Source organism: Oryzias melastigma, linkage group LG17 (genome assembly GCF_002922805.2).
Source record: "Oryzias melastigma strain HK-1 linkage group LG17, ASM292280v2, whole genome shotgun sequence".
NCBI classification, from domain to species: Eukaryota; Metazoa; Chordata; class Actinopteri; order Beloniformes; family Adrianichthyidae; genus Oryzias; species Oryzias melastigma.
The window spans coordinates 25,071,346-25,092,041 of NC_050528.1; the positions used below are offsets into that span (position 1 = coordinate 25,071,346).

At 38.0% G+C, this 20,696-nt stretch overlaps 1 protein-coding gene across 1 annotated transcript; it reads left to right on the top strand.

Annotated features, from left to right (window-relative positions):
* The first annotated feature begins 4,615 nt into the window (after positions 1-4,615).
* Positions 4,616-19,069, top strand: LOC112147141 (transferrin receptor protein 1). The gene is made up of 18 exons (XM_024273286.2): positions 4,616-4,784; positions 10,626-10,675; positions 10,881-11,118; positions 11,272-11,455; positions 11,533-11,758; positions 11,839-11,961; positions 12,049-12,144; positions 12,764-12,903; positions 12,980-13,131; positions 13,205-13,324; positions 14,783-14,868; positions 14,979-15,042; positions 15,118-15,185; positions 15,267-15,328; positions 15,411-15,504; positions 15,609-15,830; positions 15,962-16,120; positions 17,173-19,069. The coding sequence occupies exons 2-18, from the start codon at positions 10,643-10,645 to the stop codon at positions 17,413-17,415; spliced, it is 2,310 nt and encodes a 769-aa protein (XP_024129054.1). The 5' UTR covers positions 4,616-4,784; positions 10,626-10,642; the 3' UTR covers positions 17,416-19,069.
* The last annotated feature ends 1,627 nt before the right edge of the window (positions 19,070-20,696 follow it).

Below are 20,696 nucleotides of genomic sequence, written 5' to 3' on the forward strand. Positions count from 1 at the left end.
AAACCTATTCCTTCCAAAATAAAAACACGCCAGATGTTTGACTTTTACTTAAAAATGTGCAAATCATTAACCACCATCCACCTGCACTAACACGCACTGTAAGTTTTTCTTTAACCTATTTCCATTCCTAGTTTAACCCTGAAAATGATAAAAAAAATCTTTTTGAATAAAGATGTTTTTAAAACCTTTGATGAAATCCACAAAAAAGAAGTTTTGCAATAACATTTTTTGTTAAAATTTAGATGGTATCAATTATGATACGTTGGGAGATTTGCTAAGTTTATGATCACAACAATGTTAGCTTAAGACACAAAAATATTAACATGAGTGTTCAGAAAAAAAGCACCTTGTTTACCCACTGTCTCAAATTTGATACATTTTTACATAGTGTAACTGTACAATAAAGAATTAATTATCAAAAAAATGTTGCTTTCTTTCAGAAATGATTAAAACAAATTTCAAAAATAAAATTTTTAGCTCACCGCAACGCTTTGAAAGTTAGCTAAACTTTTCCCGCCAAAAGTGTTTTTAAGATTTCATGGAAGCAGCCATTTTTAAATGAGCTGAAAAAGTCCAACTGGTTTCAGTGCAGAAAACATGCGCTGAGTTATAGACAGTGTTTTTAAGGAAAGTTTGGATCACTCTAATGAGATAGGGTTCTCTGAAATACCTGCTAAATATTTTATGAATGTTATAAGCTAAAAAGGAAAATATGTATTTTTAAAAAGTCAGAAATCAATTGTATTGGAAATAAAACAAAATATGAGTAAACTTTCTCTTACTTTTTTTTTGCAAAACAGCACAGACTAAGGTTAAACAGAGGCTCAAATTAAATACATTTTCACTTCCTCAACTATCAGGCTAAAGTTACATCTTGAAAGTGACTTCGATCAGCCTGACACCAAATCACAAGGATGGAGAACCAAAATAAAGAACTCTCACTCATGACCAAATGAGTTTCTTAAAACCTGCTAACTTGTGATTAGCAGGTTTTCTTTGACATTTCCCTCAACACGAGTCTATGAATTGATGACAATGAGTGCAGCTGTGTTTGCTGAGAGACCATACTTGTTAGCCATCACAAAGACATGAAAACACCTGCTGAGTTCACTTCCTGCAAATCCTGAGCTCGTGGCTTTAGTTTAGAGACAGCCAGATTTGTGTGTTTACAAAATATGTTCTGGAGGGATTTTGGAACTTTGTGGGAAATTCAAGATAACATTTTCTCATAACAGTAGTGAACTGCTGGGTTAAAATAAATGTTTCTGAAAAGACTTGTCAAAAAATTTTGCTAATTTAGAAGCAGCTTTGGTATTTCTACTTGATCTAAGAGCATGATCTATGTGTGGGAAGCAGAAAGTCTTTCTTTAGACAACAGAAGCTCACAATGAGGGAGAGTGACTAAGCTAACAATCGCAACAAGCTAGCTTTTCACTAGGCTACTTAGAGCAAAGAGTGTTTGCTCCAAACATGATCTACATGTGTCATTTTCTTTGTCTTTTACTCAAAGTTAATGAAGCTACTCAAACCCAGACACTCATTTTGTATTTTATATTTTTCTTGGCTGGTTAAATCAAAGCATCACCACAACTTTTGCTTTAGCAAAGACAGTTGTGCAATTTTACTGTATGCTAATCAATAAAACAATTTTGCAGACAAAGTTAGGCCTACTTTCTTTAACTTTTGGCCACTAATATTCAAACAAGTTATCTAAATTGTTCTCAAGTTGTATTTTTTCTATCTGCAGCCCAAAAATATTTTTTTAAATTTGATTCTACACCAATTATATATATAAACTTTTATATAAAAGTTAATCATTTAATTATTGTAAGTATTTAAAAGCTATTTTTTATATATTTGAATGACTTATAGCCACAAAAACATCAATTAAATATTTTAATTATGTAAGGGCAGTGGGATTTTGAAGCTCTTGCTTTGTTTTGGTCAGTAAAAAACTCTCTTAAACTGCTTTTTTATTGTTAAAGGTTGCAGACCCCTTCTTTCAGTCAAGGAAACTTGTGAAAAATGTAAAAAAAAAAAAGAAAAAAGTGAAAAATATTGCTAGAGTACAGTGGAGAAATGTTTGTAGCTAGTTACCATAAAAGACTCCAGGATAAAAAGATCTATTTTTTTCCCATCCCAATGAATCTATAAATATTCTTGCAGCAGACCTATTTGTGAAATTGGTGCATATCTTAAGCAATTTGGTGTGACTGGTTTTATTTTAAGGGAGTCATCTGAATATGACTATAGTGTTTTTCCCTCAGAGCAAAGAGGATGTAGTTCCAATTCAAACTGGGACCTTTGTGGATGTTCTGTCCCTGGAGGTGTGCGTTCTTTAACTTCCGTTTGTATTACAAAAAATCCATATGCTGGATTAATCAGTGCATGTGAATATGTGTCGATGTGATAAACAACTTGGGCAACTCTATCTGATTCACCCAAACAGAGATTTGCATAGATAAATAATGAATAATGTCTTCTCCATGTGAAATTATCATTTGAATTTTGAATTATGCACCTTAGGTTGAAAACAAACCTGTACTCTGCATTTGTTTGAACGTAACAGATGATCAGAGGCTTTCCTGTCTGTTATCTGATCCACATTTCCTCAAAGAAAAAAGCCACAGTTTAACTTTCAACTGTAGTCAACCACATCTGAGCTAATGTTCTTCTGCTTTATCCAACTGTCACTCATTTAACGTTAATAATTACGAATTCCACCTGACAAAAGAGGACGTTTTTCTTTGTTTGGATGGGAAGTCAAATATTACATGAAGTATTTCTTAATGATTTCAGTGGACTGGTTTGGTCTTGTAGCACACACCTGTGTTTCCTGGCACATTGCACAAAAAATCCCAAGGAAAGTGTGGAGTCATAACACTTAGTCTTCTTTTTTTGGCTGTACTTTTTCACATTTGGGAAACAGTTGTGCTGCCTCGAGGGAAAATTTGAATACTGGGGTATGATATGATTTGGGGGTGTTCACTCTCTCATATTTATTCTCCGTTTTAACACAAAGCAGAAGTGCAATACAAGTTAGTCTGCACATATTGTAATTTATTCAGAGAAAAAGAAACTTTCTGCAGTTTCCAAGGTAACTTAACATTCTTGGCCTTGAACTGTACTTTGCTACAACAACCAGGGGGTAAAAAATGTGGTTGAACTTCCAGAGCTGTAAATCTTTAAAGGTAAGACCAGAGCCTCCAGGAGCAGAGTGGATAAAGATTTTTTTTTTTTTTTTACTTTACATTCATGTAAAAAAAAATCAGTGTATCCAAGCTGATGCTTATCCCAATTTCACATCTTTTTTTTTAATCTGCAGAAAATGCGAGGAAAACCCCTGGCATGGGAAAATTAGAAAAACTTGACATACCATTAACAGATTACCAACTCTCACTAAATACATGCTGGCAGCCTGCTGTAAACATGACATTACTGAAGTTAGACCAAAGCTATAATTATGGGTACAGTCACCAAATCTTTTTATGGCTTCTTCAGGGGAAATAATCAGTAATTAAACGTCACTGCATGAACTGCTACAGAAATAAAAAGAAATTGCACGTTTACAAAGATTTACTAATAATTTACCACCAGGGGCAACTGCTCTATTCCTGCCCACCACTGATGCCCAATCACAGGGGACGTTGATCTGCCAGCCCTGTCTGTCTGAACAGTGTGATTTAACAACTGAATTATCAACACAGCCCTCTTTTCTAGGTGCTGGCGTAAGATTTGTGTGTTTGTCCTGAGGGGGACACATCCACTGACCTCTGTTATTACATGATGTTTCCAACCTGCTTTGCTTCAATAACAAAGGGCAGATGGCTGCTTAATTTAACGCCTGAATGTGACCTGCATGGGCCTAGTATTGGGTTTTAACAGACTCTTACAGTGAAAAAAAAAGAACTTTGCATAACTGGAAGTAAGTTGTGTCTGACTTATTCGGCACATAGACCAAACTAAATACAGCTTTGCCAAATTTTCACAGAAAGTGCAACTCTGTAGGACATTCAGTGAAAAGAAGTCCTGGCACATGGTGTTATGTTTGTTCTGATTTCAAGGTGAGCAATCAGGGAAAGACGCCGATTTGTCTGTGTTTCAGTTGGGATCATTCAAGGGAATCAATATTTAGATGGACCCACACACGGAGGTGGAGAAGTCCAGAAAATATAATTTTGCAAACAGTTAAAATCAGTTAATTTTATTTTTTCTTATTTCTAATATTAGTTAAAAAAAAGTTTTTTTGAGCTGAAAAAGTTTTGTCGGTGTTATTTTATTTTCTACATTTGCATTTTCTTTTGAAATGATCCTTGTGGATTTGCTTATTGAAATAAATGTATTCAGTTGATTTATGATGGGCCTTGTACTGTTCAATATTTTTTTAAATGTTCTAATTGTTCATTAAAATAATAATAATAGTAATAATAATAATGTTTCATACGTGTCTATAAATGTTTTTAAATAAAGCCTATTCTACTGTTTTTAAGAAAAACGTCTGTGACGACAAAACGTTATTATTTTTTTTTCTTTTTATTTTTTCAAATAAGTTGGTGAAAGCAATAAACTGAAATGTGTTTGAAAAAATCTATTTCTGGTCTTTTCAGATCTCGCGATAACTTTCGAGGTTTACGTAATGGATAGCGCCGACATAAAGCTGCAAGCGGCAGAGTAAAGGGACTCAAGGGCACCTGGTCGGCTGAGGGGGCAGAAAGGATCTAAAGCAAAAGACTCCTGGTGCAAAAGAAAAAGTAGTCAACCTGTTCTAGCTGTTTTAAGTGAAGGTGAGCTATTTTAATATTTTTTTAAGGCAGAATTATGTTAAAAACGTGACCCATATTGACTCATTCATCGATAAGCACCTTGTGCATGCCAAGTTTGGTCCATTAAAATAATTCATTTTGTCCGGGTTTACTTCAGTATTAATTACAGTGTTATTGAACCGCGTGTGAATTATCACAGCGTGCTGTCACGAGCAGTTAGAGCATCTTTTTTGGTGCGCCATGTGGTACTGTCAGCACCACGGAAGCCATAGCTAAGGGAGCCGGGAGTCACGTTCACAATCCCAGTTTAAAGACATGCGGGCCAGCTAATGTCAAAAGCCGGCTAGCTTGGGTGAACTCGCTTTTGCTGACCTTGCCAGGACACGTGAACGCATCAATGTGCATATGTGCAGAGCTCGTGAGGCATTTAAAATGAGTAAAAGTGCACTTTAAAAAAATATTTAAAACAATATCTTCTCTTATATTCCACTAATATTTATAGTCTAGAAATGGGTAATGTTTTTAGGGATGTTTCAACTTTCTAAAAATGTGTTTGAACATGCTTCTGCAGGCATAAGGAATAGGATTTGACTGCAGTCTTATTTTCCCATGCACTAGTTCCAGAGCTTTTCCACAGTGTGACCCTCACATGATTGTCCACAGCTCAATGACTCAAAAGTTTCTGATCCCCCCTCATCATAACATGTCCTCCTTGTTTTATTCTTTTTTTCTTCTTATTTGCTGTTTTTTTGGCATCCAGCTACCCATAAACCCTCAGATGTATATCTGGATTAAACAGAAACAAACATTTAACTAAATAATTAGGATGGGGAATGCATGGTCGCACTATTTTTAAAGCAGCTTGTTCTTTATTAGGAAAAATAAGGCTTTATTTTGTTTGTAATTTAAATAAATCTTTTTTTTTTTACATAAAAGCTTAGTTTAAGTCACTTGTTTTGTGAAAATTGCTATGTATAGCAAGAAAACTGCTGGAAATAAATAAAAAAATGAATGCAAATTTGTAAAAATTGTGTTAACTTTGATCTTAAACCAGTTTGTTTTGTTATTAAAGCAGTGATATTGGTTTGAAGTTTTTATTACAAATGTGCTGGAGGACAAAATTATGTTTATTTATGTTTTTAATGGCATTAAGAATAAGAGGCCTATACATTTAGGTTAGTTATGTTTTCAATCATATAGTTATTATATTACACGTGCTGTGCATCTTCTCTTAATAATTTGATCATTTCAAAATAAAAGTCTTTCCTCCTGCTGCTGGTTACTCAGCTTATGTAACCCGGATCCTCACAATTGTTGGTACTTCTCTTTTGCCCCATTCATGGCTTCACTAGTTAGACAACATTTTTTTTTTTTTTTTGGCTTAACTTTTTGGTATTTGAACAAGCAGCTCCAGGAAGAGTATGGGTGTTGTTTCTCCTCAGAGACCTTACAGTAACAGGAAGATGTATATATATATTTTTAAAATAATAAAAGCCTTTGTGGAATGAAGAAGTAAAGCTTGCACGGAAAGATGTCTTAACAATCTTGCAATCTGCAGCTAATGTTTGTTGAGGTGTATAATGGCAATACAAGGCATTTGTAAACACTAATAAGGTATATTATGAGCTTATGCGTTTGCTGAGTACACAAGGGGGTGAACACAGTTATTATCCATCCTTATGATGGGTTCTGGAGGGCTATGATCAGGTGTGTCCTCAACGGCCCCTGGAGCTTTTCGCACACACAGACGCCGTGTTACCACAGAAAAACTCTTGCAACAACTTTACTAATCTCTACATGAAGCAACTACCCCCTTTTTGCCCAATGGGGGGTGTTCAGTTCCTCAGAATGTGGTGATGAAGCTGGGAAACCATGATGATCAATCTATTTATCATGGTTGATCTCTCACCTGGATTTAAAAAAAAAAGTCAAGTGAGTTGATGTTTTATTTTGAAATCCTCGAAGGAAATCCAGACACTACGTCCTATCGACGTTTGTCTCGCTGTCCTTCTAAGAAGGGCGTGCCTCAAGACGTTTTGACCCCTATCTTTGTCGTGCACACTTGTTCGCCTGATCCTGAATCCTGCGTTGGGTCCTTCAAACTGTTGTAAATGTTTGACTTTCTCCAGTCTCATAGAGCACAGAGTGTCCCTGTACATAACTTGTGTATTTTTTTTCTTTTTTTTGTGGTTGGGAATTGTGTGAGGTTTTAACGCCAAAATCCATAGATTTTTAAAATGAGCTAATCTGATTTAAGTATTAGCTCCTGTCCAGAATGTTTGGTATGTAAGATTATGGACATTTCTGCCCACCTGAGAGGGCAGCAAGTTTTTTCACTGCTTCTGATTAACGGCAGCTCCTATTCTCTGAAGCCTACGTCAGTCAAAATAAAGAACAGAAATTAAACATCCCTTTATTGGTAGAATTTATTTGTTTTCTTTGCTCATACAGACTACCAGTGTGTGGAATTATTTTGTCTCTTTGCTCTGCAGGCCGTCCTTGTCAAAAGTCAAGGTTATCCTCAGCTAGTTGATGTTCTAAAGTTAAGTACAATCAGTTCTTGGCCACATCTGCTTCAATTTGCTTCCCTTGTGGTTATTAGAAACCAAACATTTAGCCATTTTATAACAAAGCGACAAAAGAATGGTTGTGATAGAACGTAGAAAGCGTGGAAAGTCCCTCAGCATCTTACGTTTGATTTCCACCTAAACATCCAACCACTAGTTGGCAGTACAGCACACTGAGCCTCTTTGAGCAGCTTTACACTGCCACCAAAACAACAGTGTGTTAAATGTTCAGTCAGCCTCACGATTTTTGTTGTTATGAGGCATGTACTATTTCGATTTAACTTGGGCTGGGTACCAAACTGAAACTCTTTGCCTCATTGCTGCCAGTATAAAAATAAAACCGAGGATTTTGTTGCTTTTTAGATAAGAACAGCTGTGCCGCATCATGGGCGGAGCCTCAGTCAAAATGTCTGAGTCAGTCAAATTCACAGCAAAAAGTTCAGCATTACAGCAGTACAGTCTTGGGACACATCACAATACATATTGTATCGTGATACATATCGTTTTGTCAGACTCTTGCCAATACATACACGTGTCAAAGTCAAGGCCCGCGGGCCGGATCTGGCCCTCTGGGTAATTATATCCGGCCCTTTAGATCTTTTTATTTTATTGTTATAAATGGCCCGATGTTATCTTGCGCTTATTTCTGACTAAATATATTTTTATGTAGAATGTATTGAAAGTTATTTAAGGTTTAAGTTGATTTATTCTGGAATAATAGTCCTGCCCTTTTTTTATTCATAGTTGTGTTTTTAAAATTTCGTTCTAGTGTGTTCAATAAACGTTTATCCTGTTTGGTCTACAAAAGGTGTCTTTTGGATTTTGACCCTTGTGGGATTGAATTAGACCCCTCTGCCTTAGTAGGAAGGCTCCTCTTTGGGGTTTATAGAATACAGGAGAGCAGTGAAGCTCTAACCAATGGCTTGACCCCCGCTCCTGTACTTCACACTGTTGGGTTGTTGGTTAAACGCTGTTCTGATGACCTTCTGTGGTGCTTGATAAGACTCCAGGTTTTTGGGGCTTTGTTTTTCTTTACTGGGAGTCAACCTTGACTGCAGAGACCATCGCTGTCTGTGATTATCCATCGGATCTGGAACCGTGTGCACACAAAGTTCTGAACTGTGTTTCTACTCTTCTCTTAAGGCCATCTTTTGTAAGGGTGTTTGTGCTGATCTGTGGATCAATTCCAGGCAGGTTTTAGGTTTCTCTGCAGTGGACATGGTGGCGCGTTCTTTCTTTTTTTTCCCTGCAGATCTTTACCGACACATTTTCACTGCAGAGAGGATCAGGTTGGAAAGCTGATGCAGATAGCTGCATTTGTGAAAAATCCCGAGGTAAATGGATGTTTTAGGTTTGAAAGTTCTTGACCCGTAAGAACAGTAGGAACCTCTGATAGAACATGATACAAAAACTTTTATCAATGGCTATTTCCTTAACGATCATCTTTTGACCTACTGTAAAAGCGTCCCCACTGGTCTTTTGATAACAATTATGCTGCTTTTAGCCAAAAAAAAGAAAAACTTGTGTCGTTTTCCTGGGCATAGTTGAAATTTACCTCTGGGAATAGCACATTTTCTTCCTAATAAATGTGATCTTTATCTGATGCGATTTTTTTTCATCTGCTCCTGATTCACAACTACTTGAATAAAGAAATAGTCAGAAATGCAAATGTAATCTTTATATATGTCTAATTATTGAAAAGTGTCACAATAACATGTTCAAAACACAAAAAATACAGTTATTATTGGATTTGATCATGAAATATGTAAAGTAAGAGTTTGAACTAATAGAAATGATAATGTAGAGAGAATTCAAGATCTGTTGGCATCTTGGATTTATTTTTGTTGTGTCAAAAACTGCACTTTTTTTTTTTTGAAAGATCTTTATTTAATTATTTTTCCTATTGCACAGTTTTGCCTCTCCATAGCTAAACCACCGTCCAGAATCTTCGTCTTGCGAGGTTCTCTCCCTACCTGCTGTGGTGTCCAGTATAAGGTGTCCTTATTTCTGAAGTTTCTTGTATGTTTAAAACTGTGGTTTTTGCTTTATTTGGCAGCAGCTTTGGAACTAAAGCAAGCGGGATGCTGGTTACTTTGGTATTGTGTTCTGTTGGTTAGTGAGTTCATGGAGTCTGCGCCTCACACTGGCCTTTTGTGCTCGCCACAGTGTTGGCTTTCAAGCTAACAGCGAAGGAAACTTCAGATGTTTTGACAAGAAGTGGAACAGTGTTTTTTCATATTTAAACAGTTTAAAACATCCTACAAATGGAAAAATACAAATTTATCCAGCAAAGAAGTGGTTTGAAATGCTGCACAGAGGATTCACTTGTGACATTTGAAGGTTTACTCCACCTGGGAGGAACACAAGATGAGAGTTTTTTGTTGAATATAATATTTCAGTGTTACTATATCTTCTATCTATCCATCCTACATGTGAAATGTTGAAGTGGAGAAATCTGGTAAATCTCACCCCAGACTTTTTCTTTGACAGCTTTATTCCGATATATGAAAGATTTGGTGTCATACAATTCCGCAGGGATTCAGTTCAGTTCTCCATCATCATCACTTTTCAAAGTCATCCATTTGTATATATCTATATACCACAATAAAATATATTTTCAGTGATTCTCTGAAAAAAAATGGACAAAAATGTAATTACTTACTTTTCTGTGACTTCACTTTTTCAAGTAACATGTAACTGAATTATTACAAATGAGAATTTTTTTTAAACTGCACAACAGTTTCGAGTTTCTTAGTAGGAAAAGTACAGAAGTTTAGCAATAAAAATAAATAAAAACGATAGAAGAGAAATGGCACGATGGACATTTTTTTATCGCCCACTTGATATGTAGCGTCATATCGCCCTGCACTAGTTTCAGCCATTTGTCAACTCCACAACATGTGAGACTTAAGTCTATAGGACAAAAAAATTGGAAATTTATCGTCATCATCATATCAGCCTGTGCGATATCGCAAAAGACTGTGTAAAGTGCGATAACTGGTTACTTTAAATGCCTACACACACTAAAACAACCTGATGGCAGCTTGAAGTATCAAATAAAGCCCTTTATGAATTTGACCAATCGGACGGAACCCTTCCTGCCGTTGACCAATCAGATGGAGCCTTTTTATGTTATATTGACTTTTATCAAAATAAACTCTTGCTCTGAAATTGAAATGATGTATTAGTTTTTTGTGTCACTATTTGTTCATGTATTGTGAGTTATATCATTTTTACAATATATTACTAAGTTTTCCTCATATCGTGTAGCTCTAATGTCTTCTTTCTTTTTCAGAGTCCTGTAATGCACCAATGGACCAGGCAAGGTCAACAATAAATAAAATTGTAAGTTTAAAGCACCTCAAAATGAACTTTTATATGATTTGTTAGGTATCAGTTTTATTGTAGATGAAGGGTTTGAAATAAACTAATAAAAAAATGTCCTTCACACATAAATGAATCAATTATTTGCTATTTTTCGGCAAAAATATCTAAAAATGCTTTATTGCCCGATGTTACCCATGACCCGGGATGTTTTTGTTGCTAACAGTTCAATGGAGAGCCGCACTCGTACACGCGCTTCAACCTGACGCAGAACATGGAGGGCGACAACAGCCACGTGGAGATGAAGCTGTCGTCCGACATGGACGAGGAGGCTGGCGGGAACGGAGTGGGCGAACACCTCAACCACACCGCCAACAGCAAACCCTACATCAGCCAAAAGCTCGGGCGCACGCCCAAGAACCTCTGCTTCACGGCGGCTGCGGTCTTCCTCATCTTCATCATCGGTAGGAAGGAAACTTTTAAATACTCGCTCCAACGGAGAATGTGTTTTTTTCGTGTTTTCGAACATGTTCTTGTAGATTTTTTTTCTCATGATGGACAAAGACAATTACGATTAAAACTGCATTTCTAAGTATTTCTGTCCTTTCTGTTTTCAGGCTTCTTGATTGGCTATGCGGTAAATCAGAAAAAGGAGCCGGCTCCCGTCTGTGCCGCCTCCGTCTCCTCCTCCGATACCACCTACACTCACGAGACTGGTGCCGCCCCCCTCATGGACTGGGACGATGTCAAGGGGCTCCTCACTCAGAAACTCACCACCAACAAACTAGAAAAGGCCTTCAAGTAATTAGAAAACCTCTCAAGTTTTCAAAACGTCCTCATTCGCATTGCGGCTTCAAACTTGGTCTGTTTTTCCTCAGTGAGTTTTCCAAAGACGACCACAGGGCGGGCTCTCGCGGGGACGAAGAACTAGCCAACAAGGTGATCGACTACTTCAATCTCTACGGCATGACCACCTGGACTGACGAGCACTTCGTCAAGGTTCACGACCCCCCAGCTTCTGGCTTCAATAGAATACGCTACAAGGACGGAGCAGAGGAGAGTCCAAAGGGGTATCTGTCCTACAGCGCCAACGGATCAGTAACGGTGAGAAACCCGATTCTCTAACATGAGAAAACATAAATGAAATGGTGACAAATTACATGAAAATGATCTTTGTGGTGCAGGGACCGGCACTTTATGCTCACTATGGCCAAGAGAGTGAATTCAGGCTGCTGCGCGACAAAAACATCAACATGACTGGACGGGTCATGTTAATCCGGACCGGAAAGATCAGCTTCGCTGAGAAGGTGCGTGGCAAATGTCAGAAATATAAACTCCTTAAAAATATATATTTCCTTTTAAATCAACTTCATGATTATTTTTTGTGCCTACAGGTAGCTAACGCTGCCAAAATGGGCGCCTCTGCTGTGCTGATCTACCCAGACCCTACTGATAATACTATTGACGAAAACACTGAACTTTATGGACATGTAAGTCGTCGCATATTTAAAAATGTGAAAATTACCGATTAAATTTATAAAGTCGAGCCCACTTTTATTAATCCTTCTTTAGTAAATTTCGATTTTTTTGTTAATATAAAGAAGTTTTCATGGTTGTGCAGTCAGGTGACAATCAAAAAGACAAAAGCGCCCTCTATTGGTTTTTAAGGCTTATTGCACCTTATATTTTTTAAAGAAGTTTAATAAATAAGTTGTCACCACACATGAAAATACACAATTTTGTCATAAAAACACACTATATGACTTTTTAAAGAATTAATTAACAAATTATTTAAATTTAGTAAAAATGTTTATAAGAAGAATCAGTTTCATTGTTTTAAATATTTATTTTTGATTTGATTAATTTTCATTCATATAAAACCTTACAAAAAAGACTTAAGAAAAATGAAAAAATCAATGGAACCTCACAAACTAAATTCAATAAATACATGTTTGACAAGGCAGAAGCAAATGCTTATTTAAGACTATCCCTTTATGTCTTTTTCCAGTAACTTAATTCACAATATATAAATCTAAATACAAAATGACAGAAACTTTCCTCTTTTCACGTGTAAATCCTATTAAATGTGACTCCTGTGTTGTGCTGCAGGTCCACATGGGTACCGGCGATCCATACACGCCAGGCTTTCCCTCCTTCAACCACACACAGTTCCCTCCTGTGCAGTCGTCCGGCCTGCCCGCCATCCTGGCTCAGACCATCACACGCGCCATGGCAACCAAAATTCTGGGGTGAGGCTGAGGCGAAGCGTACCTCTTCAGAGTGGCTTTGAAACGGTTTTTTGAAGTTGGGCTTTGTGTTCCACAGTAAGCTCGGGGGTCAGAGTATCCCTCAAGGATGGGGCGCTTACAAGAAGCTGGGAGATGAGAGCGACACCATCACTGTAGAGGTCAGAAACGTTCTGGTGGAGAAGAAGATCCATAACGTGTTTGGGGTCATCAAAGGCTTTGTGGATTCGGGTACGATGAAAGTGGGGAGGAGTTGAGTTTTGACAGGTGATCAGGAGGGTTAATGTACATCATCTGCGTTCAGACCGGTACGTGGTCATCGGCGCCCAGAGGGACGCTTGGGGGCCAGGCTTCGCCGCTTCGACTGTCGGCACCAGTGTCCTTGTCGAGCTGGCACGCTCCATCTCTGACATGTTGAAGAATGGTGAGGTCCCAGTTTATTTGCTGAGTCATCATAATCATTTAAAGCAGTGGCTGTGGACCGGTACCGGTCTGTGGGTCACTTGGTACCGGGTCGACACATAAAACAATTAAATGAATGTGCTAACTTAGATTAACTCTGTTTAGTCTATTTTCTGATGCCAGATTCTGTTCAAAACATCCGTATTGATCACGTGACTTAAAACAGCTACACGGACGCTAAGCTAGTAGCCCAAAGCTAACAACACAATAAAACATTTTTGGAAAGTTTCTTCAGGAAAAAAAAGAGCCAGTGAAGAAAAAAAAAAGAGACTTCGAAGGCTGCACGGTGGCGCAAGTGGTTAGCGCTCTCGCCTCACAGCGAGAAGGCCCCGGTTCGAATCCCGGCTGGGACCTTTCTGTGTGGAGTTTGCATGTTCTCCCCGTGCATGCGTGGGTTTTCACCGGGGACTCCGGCTTCCTCCCACCATCCAAAAACATGCTTCATAGGTTAAATGGCGACTCTGAATTGCCCCTAGGTGTGGATGTGAGAGTGGATGTGTGAGTGATTGCAGCCCTGCGACAGACTGGCGACCTGTCCAGGGTGTACCCCGCCTTCGCCCTTCAGTAGCCGGGATAGGCTCCGGCACCCCCGCGACCCCGAAAGGGACAAAGCGGTCAAGAAGATGGATGGATGGATGAATAAAGCTGCTGCTTACAGACAAAATAAACACATCCTTGGCAAACAGAATTATTGAGAAAGTTGTTCTCATGTAGCAGAAGACGCTATGGCTAATACGCGGCGACAGACTCGACTGTTTCACACACACAGACAATAAAGTTGGAGACATGGTGAATTCATGTTTAAATTATATTTAGAAAACCCCAGATTTATAAAGGTTGTGTCATTTTATTTTGCTTTATTTATTCATCATACCTTAAAAGTTAGATGTAGCTGAAGCTAGCGTCTGATTGTTAGCTCCAATTTGACGTTAAAGGGAAAATTTTCATTACAAAGTTCAAACCAAACATTTTGATTTAATCAAATAAATAAAGTTGCTGATTTGTGGAAACTTGTAAAATGAACATTTGAGAATTTTCCTTAAGCGAGGCGGAATTAGGTAAACATCCGTTCAGGAACTTTAGCACAGAAAATGTTCCTTTATATTGGAAAAAACTCAATGTATGAGGATTTATGTAAAGATAAAATCAAATCAAGAACTTTGTTTTACTGAATCTTCTTCATCCATATAAAAAAAATCTAATGACATCTTTAGACTTTTTAAAATTACATTTCTTGTAGTAGCATTTTATTTAGAAAATACATTTGCAGAAACCAGGAGCTTAAAAATGCCTAACTTTGACCCTGTTTGGACGGGTCCACGATAATATTGTCTAATTTGAACTGGTCCGTGGCCTGAAAAAGGTTGGGGACTACTGAGCTAAAGAACGTCTAGTGTTAATTTGCTCTTTAATTCAACAGACGGATTCAAACCCAGAAGGAGCATCGTGTTCGCCAGCTGGAGTGCTGGAGAATATGGGAGCGTTGGCGCCACCGAGTGGTTGGAGGTGAGAATCGCATGCTAAACGTTTAACGTTTAAAGAATCAGCATCCATCCAAATTACACGTTTAATTGTTTGTCGACCGCTTTAATCGGTTTATTATTTTAAACTTGCAGGGATATTTGTCATCTCTGAGCATGAAGGCCTTCTCCTACATCAACCTGGATGGAATTGTTGCAGGTGGGAATGATGGGTAACATTTGAGGAGTTTGTTGTAACTGTGAAACCGAGTTTAATGTTTTTTTTGTTTTGTAGGTCGGAATGGGTTTAAAGTGGCAGCCAGTCCCTTGATGTACAGCTTCGTTGAGAATGCATTAAAAGAGGTATTGTTTTACGTTTTAGACATTTTTAACCCTTCGTTTTGTTCATTTGGGACTTAAAAACGTGCTATTTTTTTTCTGTAGGTGTACAACAAGGACTCATCGCTCTATAATCTGTATGGAAAGAAGGACTGGGAATCAAATCTGTGAGTCCTGATCCCCCAAACTACGACGTTGTTAAGCTTTGACTTTTTCTCTGAATGTGTTCTTTTGTGTTTAATCTTTCAGCATGGAGCCGATAAAGCTGGACGATTCTGCGTATCCTTTCATCGCCTTTTCTGGCATTCCGTCCGTCTCCTTCAGATTCACCCCCAGTAACTCTGTACGTCTTCACAGATCATCAGAAAAATACAAGAACATGTTAAAAACACACGTTTCATCGGAGTGGGTCTTTAATCCGCCTTGACCTCATTGTCCTCCTCCCAGGATTACCATTACTTTCGGACAATGCTGGACACCAGACAGAAGCTGAACGCCGCCACGTCCATCCAGGTGGCTGAGCTGGCCGTGACCGCAGGCCGCTTTGCAGGTCACATCGCGCTGAGGCAGGTGCACGACCACCTGCTGCAGATGGACCTGATGAGATACAACAAGATTATACGCACTCAAGTGGCGAGGATCAACGGGAAGGTCAAAGAGATTCAGAGGGTATGTTTGCAGAGGCAACATTCTAACTTCCTTTAAAAATAAGTACATAACACATTTGAATTGTTTTTATCTAGTAATTGTTTTGATGAGTTGGCACACATGATGTGAAAGCCCCTGGTGTCTGTGAGCAGATGCAGCCTCAGGTGCTCCCCTCGGCGCTGACGGTGCAGTGGCTGATCTCGGCCTCAGGCTCCTACAGCCGCGCCGCCCGCAGTCTAGAAGCTGACATCCAGAACAGCGACCTGGAGGACATCCAGATGTGTCGCGTCATCAACGACCGCATTATGACGGTAAGACGCGGCTGCAGTGACTGTGGATCGGTAATCGGTCTGCGATCCAATTCACGAATCACGATCAAAGATTCACAGGTCGAACCCGATTCTGACTATTTAATGTAAATATGCATGAATGGTTGTTATAGTTTGTCTTTCTATTGGATGAATGAAAACTGAAATCCCCCTCCCCTGCAGCTGTTTTATGTTGCCGTTTTCATTTTTAGGTTAGATGTCTGAATCTGTGAATGTCTTGCTAACTTCACTGAGCTGTTTTTGTTCACTTCCTGCTCTAATTAGTGTCGTATTTGTCTGCGCTTTCCGACAATAACATGTCGTGATCCGTTCATGATGACATGCAGACTTCTAGAAGAATATTTATCTGGAATGATATGCTTGACATATAAAGTGCTGATTATAATAAGAATAAAATGAATATCCAATCCTGATACAGGTACAGCATTCGATATCGATCGAGTCTGAAACTATCGCCCGATTTTTTATCACATGATCGGAACATCCCTACTCACTGACTATAAATCTAAACACTGTTTTCAATTGATGTGTTTTATTTTAGTGAAAATGTATCACAAGATTTGTTTTTGCAATGTTCCTAAATTCACATTTAGTGTATTTTTTTTCAAATCTGTTTAATAATTTTTATTTATTAAAAACAAATTCATGTTTTTTTTCTTTTTATCCACAAAAACATTTAATAGCTTTACTTAAAAAATGAGAAGCTTCACAGAGACTTTTACTTTGAAGGTTCATTTACTTCCTGTGACAGTAGCACATTCAGGTTGCGTAGTTTATTTATATGCTTAAAATCCAACATTTTTCCCCTTTATTGAAGTGTATTTTAACAACACTACATTTGATTTCTAAAGTGATCTCAGACATAACAAATATTTATACTTGTAATTTCGGAAAAAAAGAATGATTTTTGTTTAAACGTTGCATATTTTAATTTTGTCGTTGATTAATTAATAAAAAGTAGTTTTTAGCTTCTCTGAAACACTGTTTATTTCAGAACTTCCTCATTTAGTTGTGTTTTTTTGTGTGTTCATTAGGTGGAAAAGAACTTTCTGTCTCCCTACGTGTCTCCCAGCGAGAGCCCCTTTCGCCACGTCCTGCTTGGCTCCGGCCCGCACACCCTCAAAGCTCTGGCCGACCACCTGGACGCTCTGAAGACGGAGGACCCTGAAGCCGACGCCAACCTGTTCCGTAGCCAGTTTGCCATGACGACCTGGACCATCCAGGGCTGTGCCAACACCCTCGCCGGAAACATCTGGTCTCTGGATAATGAAATCTAAAGACGACTGTCTCCTCCCGCCACTTTGCTCTGGTTCTGAGTGTTACAACTCGCCGTTTGAAAACCCGGCAGAGAATTTGAAATGAACCAGATAAAGAGCCACTTTCCGCCTTTAAAAATACGAGACAAATCATTTCTAATTTGAAAAAAAAAACATTCTTAAAAACCCATATTCTACTTAAATAAGTGAAGAACACATTATAGAAGTGAACACTGAAGGGCAAAAGGGGCCGAATCCTTCCGCCTCCACAGCCCCATCATCAAACTTCAGCTGCTCTCTTTCCTCTCCTTCACACCATATGGGCTCTGTAAAGCAGCTGATTGCTTTCAGAAGGTGCAGAAAGGGCGCATATGTTTCCCACAATCCCGTTCCCCTCCGATCCGTACCGACCTCTCACGAAGCCAGGGAGCGTCCTCAAACATAGCACTGAAACCGTACGTCTATTTATTGTCTTTTTATTTATTTATCAGTGGCAGCGTTCACTATAAATATTTTTTATCGCCTTTTATAAGATCTAATTATCGGAAGCAGTGCCTTCCATAATAATGACAGTTATACTGTCGAAATGACAAAGCAGCATCTGCTTACGGGAGTGTGCGCGCCGAGCTGACAGGCCATACCGAGCGGCGCTCTGTTTTTTTTATTTGTTTTTTTTTCACTGAACTGACACCAGAGTGGCTCACGTCACACCCGACCAGCACCTCTGAGCGCCGGTCGGTACCGGCTCCTTGGTTTGGCGCACACGTCCCATCCTGACAGCATTATCGGGAGCAGCGTCTTCCATAATACGAAACAAAAGAAGGTAGTTTTTGCCTACCAGTGTGTGTTTGTATCGGAGGCAGTGCCCTCCATATTTCACTGTAGGGGGGAGGTTTTTTTTTTTTTTTATTATCGGGAACAGTGTTTCTCATAATTTGTATATACAGAACCAGCTTTGTAGATGTCACTCGCATCTTTATGTCTTTGTGTGAACCTTCGAAGTGTTTTTTTTTTTTTTTTTTTTTGAATTGAGGTCTAAAGTTTTAAAGAAGTTGGTTTGAATCTTTGTTTGTGTGTCTGAAACTGCTAATTCAGGTTGTTCAGTTAAAACAGAAATCATTTTACAAATGGATTTTTTTTCCCCAAATCGTTGTCCAACATTTCCATAAAAGAATCTTATTTTTGATTCCATCTGTTTAAAAAATGCAGTTAGTATTTCTATTTAATGATCTTTGTGCCTTTTAGAGCTGTGTTTCCTCACTCAACACTTGAATAGACAAATTCTGGCCTGCATGAAGTTTTGTTTTCCTTTTTGTCTTGATGTCAGCTGTAATCAAAAGTTACTGATCTAAGAACTTGTTGCGTTACCTAAAGATGACAATATGGGGAGGGATTTGTCACTGTTGCTGGGTATGAATTTCTAGCTTAAAACTGATACAAATTGAGTAAAATTGGCTTTTTAATTATACTCAAAAAGATCATTTTAATCTGCTGTAAAGTGCACCTCCCCTATAAATATCAGTAAAATTGCGTGAACTTGAATGTTTGCTCAGCTCTTTAAAATGACGCTTGTTAAAAATCTGGTGTTAGTTTATTTGTTTTGTTTTGTTCCTGGCAAATTTTTGGAACCCGGCCTCGACATGTCGTTGCAATAAAAGAGTCACATCCCAACCTCTTTAAGGTTTCTGCTGAATTCATTTTTACAGTTTTATGGCTGTACTCCATTAAAATAGTCGACCCAAATCAAATGTTTCCTATTGTAGGAGGTGACAAAAACTATAAAACGTTGAGCACTCTACTATAACTGCAATGACCACATTTGACCAGTAGATGGAGACAAATTGCTAAAAAAATTGAAAATTAATTGAAAAAGGGGAGCTTAAATTTGATTGGAATTAACCATTTCAAATCCTTGCATTTAGGAATTCATTTAAGTAAAATAAATGGCTAAAAATAAAACGTGATCAACTGAAAACAAATCCATTTCTATAAACTTACTGTACATTGTGCATTATATGCTTTAGGTATCCTTACGTAAAGTAAAAAACAAAAAAAAATTAAGTTTATTCAAGTTCCTCTCTGATCATCTTTTTATCTATTTTTAGAGGATTCCCAGTTGTCTTTTGGATTATGATTATGTTGTTTTTAGCTTAATTTTCCTCATATATAGTCCTTTATCGTAAGAAAAACGCCACAATAACACTATTAAAATCACGAGTTTGTTTTTAAATACAGTAAAGCATAACTTCACCGGAGGTGCGTTGGTTGGTCTTATACATTCATGAACTCAAAATTGGCCGTGTTCCTTTAAGAGTGGGCACTCAACTGAATTGTGCACCGGAGATTGAAGAGGAAAAAGTGACATCCCACTTCTTTTTATTTTTACTTTTGACTTTTTAATATATCTTTTTGAAACTCATTTTGCGAATAAATTATTACTGAGAAAAGCGTTGACAAGTAACAATGTATTTACCCTCCTATAACACAAATCAGACAATAAGAAAAGCTATATTTTTCTTTTTTTAAGTTGGTGTCATATTTCAATTAGTTATTTTTTAAATTTGAAATACATAAAATAAATACAATTATCATGTTGATGACTTAAAAGTTAGATAATAATTGATGTATAAAAATGATCTGACTATAGTATAATACATCAAAAACAAGAGCAAAAGGGACATTTTGAATTTGAGTGATCAGCCCTCGCATAAATAGACGATCTCTGTGGTGCTCTAAAGCAGAGAGGATCCGCCGCCAGCAGCACGAGCGCAAAGCGCACGAGAACTCAAACTACGGCTGCGCCGCCGTATATCGCCGGTGACTTTATCGGCTCCTTTTAGCGCCGCTTCTGATGCGCCTCACCTGGAACCAGCAAACCCTGAAAGCCGGGGACTTGTGGCTTGTTATGGAAGCAGCAGGTGGCCGGAGCCGAGCGTGAACGGTAGGAGCATAAACTCCATCCGTTCATAAACTCTTTGAATGTTGGTTGACAGGGGACGTCAAATAAATAAATAATTAAACAAATAAAATAAAAAAATGATGCGATATATATATATATATATATATATATATATATATATATATATATATATATATATATATATATATATATATATATATATATATCTATATTTTACTGAGAACGAAGTCAAGAGGGTAGTTGCAGTTGGAGGCTGCATGGCGGGAAGGTGGCAGCAGGTGAGGGCTGCTGTCACATCCTCTGTTGCGTAACTTCACATTGATTGATTGACAGGTCAAATGTTTTGCCTCAAAAACTTCAATTTCCACACAATTCCAACAAA

Excerpts from the sequence above, each read along its gene's own strand:
- LOC112147141 (XM_024273286.2), top strand. The coding sequence starts at position 10,643 with ATGGACCAGGCAAGGTCAACAATAAATAAAATT. Across the intron at positions 15,186-15,266 it reads TTGAGAATGCATTAAAAGAG|GTGTACAACAAGGACTCATC; the intron begins GTATTGTTTTAC and ends TTTTTTCTGTAG. Across the intron at positions 15,505-15,608 it reads GATTCACCCCCAGTAACTCT|GATTACCATTACTTTCGGAC; the intron begins GTACGTCTTCAC and ends TCCTCCTCCCAG.